The following is a 10,552-nucleotide window of genomic DNA, read 5'->3' on the forward strand; positions in this document are numbered from 1 at the left end:
TTCCAACTGACTGTACAATTAATTGTCTCAAAACAATCTTTTTAAATCACAATTAATTCCATTTATTTATTTTTTAAAGGTCCCATGGCATGGAAATTTCATTTTGAGGTTTTTTAACGTTAATATGCATCCCCCCAGCCTGCCTATGGTCCCCCAGTGGCTAGAAATGGTGATGGGTGTAAACCGAGCCCTGGGTATCCTGCTCTGCCTTTGAGAAGATGAAAGCTCAGATGGGCCGATCTGGAATCTTGCCCCTAATGAGGTCAAAAGGGACAAGGCTACCTCCCCTTTTTCTGCTTTGCCCGCCCAGAGAATTTGACCCCCCCCCCCATGAGAGAGAGAGACATCATGGATTTCAAACGAGCAAAGTGGCAGTTGGTCAAGGCCACACCCCCAGCCTGGGTCTGTCCCAGGTTTCTTCCTAAAAGAGAGGTTTTCCTTGCCACTGTCGCACTATGCTTGCTCTTGGGGGAATTACTAGAATTATTGGGACTTCATAAATTATAGAGTGTGGTCTAGACCTAGTTAATCTGTAAAGTGTCTTGAGATAACTGTTGTTATGACTTGATACTATAAATAAAACTGAATTGAATTGAACAACATCCAGGCCAAAAAATTCAGTATTAAAATAGCAAAGCAATGGAGACATGGTCCAGTTTGATTTCCAATAACTGTTAGTATAGTACAGCAGGGTGTCTGACCAGAGTGTGACTCTCGATGACTTGGTGCAGCAGGATGATGAGGAGAGCTGAGGCGTTGATCGGAGAGCCGAAAGACAACACACCAATGCTGGATCCTGCGAATGCCTGAGACAAACATCACAACAACACTTCCAGTGGGATCATGGGACAGGACTGAATGAGCAGCAGTGTTTCCTCTATGTTGATTTTGTAGTGGCGGCCCGCCATGGCAATCACAAATAGGGTATCAGAAATAGGGTATCAGAAATAGGGCAGACTACAACGTAGTCGCGGTTGGCTTTTAAATGATCCCGCCGACATAACGCACCCCCCGTTGGCTGTTGCTCGCTCACATTGCAATTCAACAACAAGTAGAACTACTCGGAGGTTACTGGGCCCGTCCAGTTTAATTCCACATTTTGAGTTGACTATTAACAAACAGCTCCACCAAAAACCTCACCGCGGTGGGTCTGTTCTAACTGGACAACGTTCAACTTGTCAGTTCTGTCAGCTCATCGTCCTGCTATCAAACATCTGGAAACATTAAAACGGTAAGTGAGTCAGTGTAATATAATATACATTTTGTTGGGTTGTTGTTCGACAGACCTGCCCCTACGGCTAAAAAAACAAATCTTAAAAAAGGAAACACTGAGCAGGGTCTACCATGAGATCAGCTAGAGGAGCAGACACAGATTTGTAAAGAGAAGCGATGAAGGAAGTACTTGACAAACAAGATTTGACACAGGATTTGACACAGTGTACTTACAAAGTAAGGCACGAAGAAGCAGACGAGGCTTTGGTAAAACGCATCCAGGACTGTGATCCAGAACACGTAGGGGGCATAGACCTGCACAGAAACACGATTCACTTGTTCGTCCTTCTAGGGCTGGGTAGCGTTCAAATATGTTCAATATACCAATACGTGACTTCAATACCTGTTCCTAAACAATACTTATTTTAATGCCAATATTATAAAATCCATTTTAACAAAAAGAAATTACAACATTACGGCACAAATCTTATATATATTTATATATATATATTGTTGGGGCATTTTTAGGCCCTTATTTGTCAGAGAGGGGAATGACACGTAGCAAAGGGCCCCAGGTTGGAGCTGGGCCCGGGCCTTCTGCATAGAGAAGTAAACCTCTATATAATATGGGGGTCCGCTCTACCAACTGAGCTATCCGGTCACCCATATCAGACCATCTTTAGTCTTTAGTATTCTGTCATATCTTATCATTCTGGGTCTCAGAGTAGAGCATTGGTGCCATGTGGTCCCATTTCAATACTTCCCCATTGCTTAGGAACACATTTCACATTAAATGCATTAATAAAGCTGAGACGGGATTGCAGGTTTTGAGAAAGTGGGTCTGTGTGTGTGTGTGTGTGTGTGTGTGTGTGTGCGTGGTCACCTGGGAGCTCTGCATAACCTGGTGAGAGCTCGGGCATCTCCATCAGAGTGTCAGGCATGTGCTGATCCAGCACGCCGTAGATCAGAGGAGGAACGGAGGTGAAGAGCAGGTTGAAGAGGATGAGCACCCAGGCGTTGGTCATGACGCTTCCAGAGAAACCACAGAAGAAATGATACCAGAACAGCAGAACACATACATCTGCACACACACACACACACACACACACACACACACACACACACACACACACACACACACACACACACACACACACACAACACACACACACACACACACACACACACACACACACACAACACACACACACACACACAACACACACACACACACACACACACACACACACACACACACAACACACACACACACACACACACACACCAACACACACACACACACCACACACACGGGAGGAGTGGTTTTTCTTGTTAAGATGATTTATTGTACTTTGTAGTGCTTGCAGGAACGGCACAGTGGCTTGACATCTTTTTGTAAATGATGTAAAAAGAAAAAAAAGGATGTGAATTACCATTAACTTAATCCAGGAGAAAATGAAATGAAACACTCAAAAGAATACCAGTAGTTCATGAAGGAATCTACAGAAGGCCACCAAAATGCAGCAACTTTAGATACGGCGAAGGTAGGCCAGTCGCATCTGAAAACAAGTGTTAGCCAGGTGTGTTTACTTCATTAATGTGTTTACTGTGTTAATGGACTGAGGATTCGGTATTCGATTTCGGATTCGGCAGAATCTTTCCCAGTGGATTTGGTATTTGGCCGAACCTCAAAAATCTACATTCGGTGTCTCCATAGTTGTTTCTATAAGGGTGTTGGGCAACTCTTCCTGATGTAAGAGACAAAACCACGATCTTAACCAGATACTTTAGTCTTCAGTAAAGAACTCTCACCACATTCTTGTAGATGAAGTAGAGGATCATGTTTGCCAGACGAGAGTAGCACGAGGAGCCGTGGACCAGCAGCAGCTTACTGAGGTGTTTAAACCTGGAGATGGCAAAGTCACTGGACATCACAGCCTGGGGGGGGGGGACACAGTGACACAAACCTTACTGATTGCTTCACATGCAACAGGGGCTAATAATTAAAATGAAAAAAAGAAACAGATGTCCCTCTGTTAGTTCCTACTGACAACTACTATAAACACATGGATGCTAATATCTGAAATACTTTATTGATCCCTGAAGGTAAACTCTGTGTCACAGTAGCACTGCAACAGGCTGCTTGCACTTGTCAGCGCATGCGCACACTTCTTCAGCGCAAGTAACATGTCTTCGTTCCAACTTTTAGTAGCATCCCTTCCCCCCCCATTCAATAATATTTACGTCCAAATGGATCCATTTGTAAATGACTCAACCCGCTACTTCATATCCCAGGCCTATAGGTGGCGCTGTTTCTGCTGCAGAAATTCAACAAAAACAGAGAAGAAGAGGCGGAGCATGCACATAAGCTTGCACGCTGTATGCAAACAGACAATAGAAGAAGAAACCAAAATATTATAATATCATATAAAATATTTTGCCCTAGAAACCCTAATAGGCTCAATATCTTCTCCAGCAGGAACACTAGAAGATAGTCCGCCATTGTTGTCCTTGTGATATGTCATCGCGGGATAAGAGGTTGAAAGCTAGAGGTTGAGGGGTGTGGCGATGACATCATTAATACGCAAGTATGGGGCTTCGCAAGAAAATGCCGCAAGGGCAACGTTTTTGAATTTTTTTTCACCCTGGGACCAGGTTTCAAAAAAGTGCGCCATCAGGCAGTGTGTTTACAGGATTCATTTGGACGATCGGCCAAAACGATGCAAAACACGTGCGTTTGCACCAAAAAGCGTTTCCGTGTGGACGGCCCCTTAGACACCAGAGAAGTGTGGAGAGTTTACATGGACAACAAGCAGGCGTCGTTGCCCTGTGGCGGTCTACACCGTGGCAGCTGAGAAAGCTGTGTGCTATTTAGTTGGTTAGAAACCTTTGTTGTCCACGTTGTTGAAAATAGTCTTTGGCTCCACCACCATCAAGTGAGATAAAACAGTAAAAACATTAGGAGAAATTGGAGTTCAATCACATTCAAACAAAGTCAGTTCAATAGGCCAATTACCAAACCACGTCCTTTGTAAAGACCTGTGGGATTTGCAGGTGTTGTGTCGGGCTAAATCTAGCGGTCGTTACCTGCATGCCCTCCTGACCAGATATCCCCACGCCCACGTCAGCCACCTGAATCATGCTCACATCATTGGCTCCGTCACCTAAATCAACACAAACTTCCATTTCATTTGTCCTTCATGTTCAGGTGTCTACAAAGCATATCACATATTAGAAGATCAGATATGCTTGGTAAGTATTTTATAGGACTGGGAGGATATGCATTTGCATTTGATTCTTTCAAGATGTACGGGTGCAGATTAGATTTTGATTTTCTTTTATTGCAATTCTAGAAGTATTGCAATACGATAGCATTGAGTATTGGGATTTTCTTTTTCTTTTACAAAAACAAAAGTTGATTAATACACTTCTGGGGTCAATATATCATGAGACATTTCTAAAAATGAATTGTTTTCTAAGAAGAATGACACCACATGGGGCGACCTACAGCTCACCCAGAATAAGCCTTTGCCCCATGTAGACTAAGTCCGTTGTGTGTGTCATCCCCCATCTCTCTTCCCCAAAATATAATCTTTAAAAAAAAGAATGACATCACACGTCGGTCTGACATTTATTTAATTTGTAAAGAAGTTCATAACGTGGAATTTCTGCATTTTCTGCTTTCGCTCTGTTTTTGCTGGAAATGGATATGATGTAGTCGCCGTGAAGTAAATAACAAGATAAATAACGATACATACAGGAATGGATTTTCTTTCCCACTCCTAGTATTTTAAATTTTGGTTTTGATTTGTCCAACAGGTCTAACAATAACGCCTGCCTCTATGAGATCCAGGTTTAGTTTTAGGACATTAAAAGAGATCATATGTTAGCGGGAATAAATGCTAAAAAGACAAATTATTCATTAACATTTTGCTATTTTGTAAATATTCTTATGAATGTTACAGGCGGAGTCCTTACCCACGGCGAGGGTCATGACGCCCAGCTGGTCCCGGACCAGCCGGACCACCTGGCTCTTCTGCAGCGGGGTGGACCTGCAGCAGATGACTGCCTTGCACCCTTGGCTCAGCTCCAGGAAGTGGCTCTTTAGGTCTTCCTGTAGGGCCCATTCCAGCGTCCGTCCGTCTATAACCAGAATGAAGCCTGCCACGCTGCCGGGGGACGATTCCCCATGATTCCCTGCTGCAGTCGGCTCTGTCAAACTGGCTTTACCGCGCTGCACTTCCACTTTGAGCTCCTCAAGTAGAACTGCACACACATCCTGATGCACGTAAGAAACCCGTAAGTATACTGAGGCGTAGAGTCACAGTACATTCACATCATTGCATTTATCGCAATAATGATGCAATGCATAAATGATTATGTTTTTATCCGTTAAGCAGCTGGGCCTGAAGATCGCGACAGCTGTCGTAAACACTCCTGGTTACATTGATGTTGGGCTTCACATTCGTTCAGTGGGAGGAAATGGAGATGCGTGGTCCATCTTTATATACTGTCATTTGGCCAGTCATTGTTAAACCTTTATTATAATATATAAGTTAATCTGTACAAGCTGTAAACTAACACCACTATGCAACATGACTTTTTCATGGACATTTTTTTTCCGAGTAAGTAGCTTCTGACAGCTACCAAACAACAGACTCAGGAACAGTTTCTTCCCACAAGCCATCACTGTAATGAACAGCTGACTTCTTACTCACAGTGTCGGGTTCAATTCTGTGCAATTACCCAGCAACACTGTCTCTAATCAGCACCTCTTTACTGGTTCCACTTAGTACTTATTATTTATTCATCATTTTCATTCTCTATTTCAGAGCTGCTCATATTGTAACATAATAACATAATACTATTTGTTCCAGCATCCTTTGCACTATGCTCCACATTTAAAATAATAACTATCACAATTTACTCCTGCATACTTTCCACTCTTCATTGCACTATTGCCTATATATTGTTTCTGTTTGGAGTGTGTATAAATTAGTGTGTATATACTATTTGTTTGTTTTGTATGAGTAAGCACATTGTGAGCAATGATGATCCAAGGAAAGATTCCTCGTATGTGTCCTCATACCTGGCAAATAAAGCGGATTCTGGTTGTAATGTATGTATTAGAGCAGCACCTGAGACAACCAACCTCAAAACACTCTAAGCCAACCATCTTCATGACTTATGATTGGGCAGTGACAATAATCCAAACAGCCACTTGCCAGGGATCTACATTATCACGATGAGAGGTAAAAAGGCATTGCAAGCCTAAACAACTGCCAAAGATAAACATTTTGCATTTTCATAAAAAAAAAAAAATCCCCACAACAATGCACAACAATCCATTGGCCACTGACCCTGCTTCCGCAGCTGGCTGTCAGCAGCTGGTCGTTGGGACAAAGGAGTTTGCAGGCATAGGCGATGTTGATGGCCGTCTCCTTTTTGTCTCCAGTGAGGATCCAGACTTTGATCCCGGCCCTCTGAAGAGCTTCGATGGTCTCTGGGACCTCCTCCTGCAGTCGGTCCACAATACCAGTGGTGCCTACGCACGCACGCACGCACACAAACACACACACACACACACACACTTACCAGTCTGTTCTATTATTTGACTTACCACTCAGTAATTAGATATTGACATTTCTTATGATTTATCATAGAAAAAGAACCAATTGTCAACCCTATAATGTTGTCGCCACATCGACATTGAGGTATTTGGTCAAGAACATTGTGATATTGGATTTTCTCCATATCGCCCAGCCCTACAGTAACTGTAAGTACTTTGTGCTCCCAGCTCTGGTACACAAGTGGTCCCTCCTACCCAGCAGCGTGAGGTTGGTCTCCAGTCTCTGAGCGGACTCCAGCAGCAGCTCCTCTCTGTTCTCTATGCTGCTCTCTGCCAGCAGCTGTCCCTTCAGCCACACCTCGTACTCCTCCTCTTCTACAACCTGCTCCGGACACAAAACACACCATAGACTGTATAATAGTAATGGAAAAGACTTCAGGTTCGGCAAAGTGCAAATGCGGAGGTGCCTTAAACCTGCATTCTATCTGTTCTCCAGCAGAGGGCGAGACGTGTGGTTGCAGACGGAGGCCGGTTTCTGTAGAAGTCTGTGAGAAAGTGACCCACTGCTCACTTGATTTATTACCTCAGTGAACATTTTCATAATGAGTTTATGGTCTCAATCGCTAGTTTTAAGTCTTCACAAGTTTTTGAATTACGGACTCTTTTGGACTCGGATTTTAAAATCGGCGATAAAGCGGGGGGGGGGGGGGGGGGGTGTTTTAGGGCGTGGCTATGATGTGATTGCCAGTGAAAGAGTGTAAGGTAACATAGAGTGTAAGGGCTCCTCCCTCAGCCCCCTAGTCTAAAATTGTCACATCCAGGATGGCTGCACTCGTAACGGCAAACTTGACGACTCATAGCAGATCTCCACAAACCAATGGGTGACGTCACACATGCTCTCTCCATTAATTATATACAGTCTATGAGTCACACACACATTGTTTTACAGTTGGGGTGGGGTATTGTTTTGTTTTTTTCGCTTCCGGTGCTAAAACGATACTTTTAAAACGGTGCCGGCCCTAAACGTTGTTTGAACCGACACAGCCGGCAACATTAAAGAATGGCTTCTTTATTGCTAAGGCCACATGGTCAAAAAAAAATAACTGGAGTTTCTCAGAGTTTATTAGGTGTAATTGAATGCACCCTAGAGTCCTGTTAAAGCCCCCATGTTTTAAATTTGTTCACAGGTAAACAGGTTTCCATAACTCACTCACTGATTGATTGATTTTCATATTAAAATTTGAAAAGGTGACACCCCTTCTATTAAAAATGTGTGTTAATGTGTGTCCAAAGCAGTACCTTTTTTGCAATGCAGAGTGTGCGAAGGCCTTCTCTGGCATAGCCGTCTAAATGAATTTGGGTTTGTTCTCTGATGTGACTGTAGATCTCCTGAGCCTGCTCTGCACCTGAACACAACATGTCACACAGACAAACACTGCTGTTAACATTAGTATTTGTTTTTATAGAGCAGTCAGGCAAAGACACATTTCTTCAGCCAGGGCTGTATTAGGCATGGACCGGTATAAGGCACTGACTGCATGATAACCTTCAGCAAAAATATCACGCTTTCACGCTACTGTGATATTGCAATTACAGTTTTAAAATGTATTATTTTAAAACAGGGCTCTTAATTTTTTTTAAGGAACCCTTAACTGAAAGAGAGACGGAACAGGGACCCCCTACTATATATGTTGTAAGAAATTAAGTTTTATGAATAAAACTGAGCCTACAATAACATGTAGGGCGTCCTACATCATACTCTGCTTCTGACTGGCTAGTAGTCCTTACCTAGGTACTGAGATGCCTCACTCTGTAGATATAACAGAGTTCAACACACGGGGTGAAAGGAGGAGCTCCAGCAATGTGCAGTACAACAAAAATATAGTGTTTTCTGAAAATTAAACCATTTAAACCTATTCTGGTACAACTTCTTAATACAATTATGAACCTGAAAATGAGTATAATATAGGCACTTTAAAAGTGAGACCTTTTGTTTAGAGCCCAAGCCAGCTCCGGTACATGCAGATCTGCAAAGATAGTTTTGTAATCAAAAGTCTTCTCAGCTTTTGTTGTTCTGTTTCCTGTAACCTTGGAAAAAAAAACAAAAGAGAATCCTACAGCTTCTTGGGAGCTTCTGTCTCCACTGAGCAGTGGATGAAATGCATCTGAACCAGCCACCAGACCTGAGAGAACCTTTTCTTCCGTAGTTACCTTGGGGCGTCTCAGCCAGGTCCATGATGACGGAGTCGGCTCCCTTGGTGTAAACCACCACGTGTCCCGTGAGCGGGTGGCGCACCACCACTGACATCTTCTTCCTGTTGGAGTCAAAGGGCAGGATGTGGAGTAGCTGGACCGTCAGAGAGCCGATTCCCGGCAGATCTACCAGCAGACTCTCTGCCGAGCGTCCCCGCAGGGTGCAGCGGTACGCCTGGGCGGCGTGGACCAGAGCCGCCTCGTCTGGACTCTCCGCCTCATACAGCAGTCCCTCGTTAGTGTCGCTCTCACAGTCCAATTCTCTAATCAGATCCTCCACATCCTGCCTGGCCCTGTCAGGGCTTGTCTTTGCATCCTCAGCCTCTGTGTCCCTGTGCTCCATCTGGCCAGCATCGCCTCCTTCAGCCGTGGAGGAAAAGTCCAGTTTTCGCTTCAGGTTGGGGGGCTCCAGGTGGCTTTCTTGGCCCAGGTGTGGCCCGTCTGTGGTGCTGTTAGTGGGTGTGAAGGAGCCGGTCTTTCCCCGGGCAAACAGCCTCCGGGTGAAGCTGAGAGGGCTGCCTTTCATCTGGGAAGGGGACAGGGTGGAGAGGGCTGTGAACGGAGAGAAGCTCAAGCGCTGGAACATCAGCTTGAATTCCTCCAGGGACTTGAGAGGTGTTTGTGCCTCAGGCACCTGCAAGGAACAGAAGAAAAAAAAAAAGACAACATTGGATCAGCTTTTGTAAAGGCGCTGACCCACCAACCCGATTATCGAGTCTGTTCGGTGTTTTCCGTGCCGTCGTCAGTCGGGGGAGGAGCTGCAGTCTCTCGGGCAGTCGGACTCGATGACCAATCTGATTGGTGGAGTGCTAGCCCTTGACTAGCGAATCAGTGCACGAGAAAAACCGAAGCTGACAACGTCAGTATCTTCTTATTACTAACCATCGTATTTTCTTCCATTCAGCGAGTTATGACAACGATTCTTCTTGACCACTGTAAATTACATTTTACAGTACAAGGCTTTATTTGTTTATTCTGTAATGAGTAGGTATGTAGATCTTTTCAAAGACATGTTTGTGTTAGAAAATAAAGTTTATATCTCTTGTTATATTGGTTTGCCCTCTCATGGACATAATGCGCATAAAATAGAACACACACACCAGGAGTGACCGTGCAATAATGTGACTAAGCAACACTGAAATAGAGTACAACAGTACAGTAGTCATTCTCTCTTCCCTCTTATATTTAATTATTATTTGTGTCTTGTACTTTTGTTTCCCTTTCTCTTGCGGCTGCAACATTGTGAATTTCCCCGTTGCGGGATTAATAACGGATTTTAAATGTTGAATCTTAAATGTTTTGTTTTTTTTTCTTAGATAGAATAATCCAACATCAATTCAACCTGCATTCTCTCCAAAGAAGGGGACATCAGCCTTTCTTCATTTCATTTCACATTGTAATCAACCTATGATTGATTGCAACATTACAGTGTGAAAATATATAATAATAAGAATAAGAAGAATGAGAAGAAGAAGAAATTTGACAAATATAGCACCTATAGCTACCCAAGGTCATTTA

The 10,552-nt window shown here is 43.7% G+C and overlaps 1 protein-coding gene across 2 annotated transcripts in view; it reads right to left on the reverse strand.

Moving 5' to 3' along the window:
* The window catches only part of atp10d (ATPase phospholipid transporting 10D), a 41,648-nt gene that overhangs the window by 3,558 nt on the left and 27,538 nt on the right, over positions 1–10,552 (reverse strand). The window contains exons 12-21 of one of the 2 annotated variants that reach the window (XM_032499809.1): positions 8,993–9,668; positions 8,081–8,187; positions 7,037–7,163; positions 6,573–6,757; positions 5,191–5,491; positions 4,300–4,376; positions 3,017–3,150; positions 2,114–2,286; positions 1,447–1,547; positions 702–806 (exon numbers count right to left, since the gene is read on the reverse strand). In XM_032499809.1, the coding sequence (XP_032355700.1) occupies positions 702–806; positions 1,447–1,547; positions 2,114–2,286; positions 3,017–3,150; positions 4,300–4,376; positions 5,191–5,491; positions 6,573–6,757; positions 7,037–7,163; positions 8,081–8,187; positions 8,993–9,668 (1,986 nt within the window). Of the gene's footprint in view, positions 1–701; positions 807–1,446; positions 1,548–2,095; positions 2,294–3,016; positions 3,151–4,299; positions 4,377–5,190; positions 5,492–6,572; positions 6,758–7,036; positions 7,164–8,080; positions 8,188–8,992; positions 9,669–10,552 lie in introns of those variants that run through there. The other variant, XR_004326851.1, reaches the window with a different exon arrangement.

This window comes from Etheostoma spectabile, chromosome 20 (genome assembly GCF_008692095.1).
Source record: "Etheostoma spectabile isolate EspeVRDwgs_2016 chromosome 20, UIUC_Espe_1.0, whole genome shotgun sequence".
NCBI lineage: Eukaryota > Metazoa > Chordata > Actinopteri > Perciformes > Percidae > Etheostoma > Etheostoma spectabile.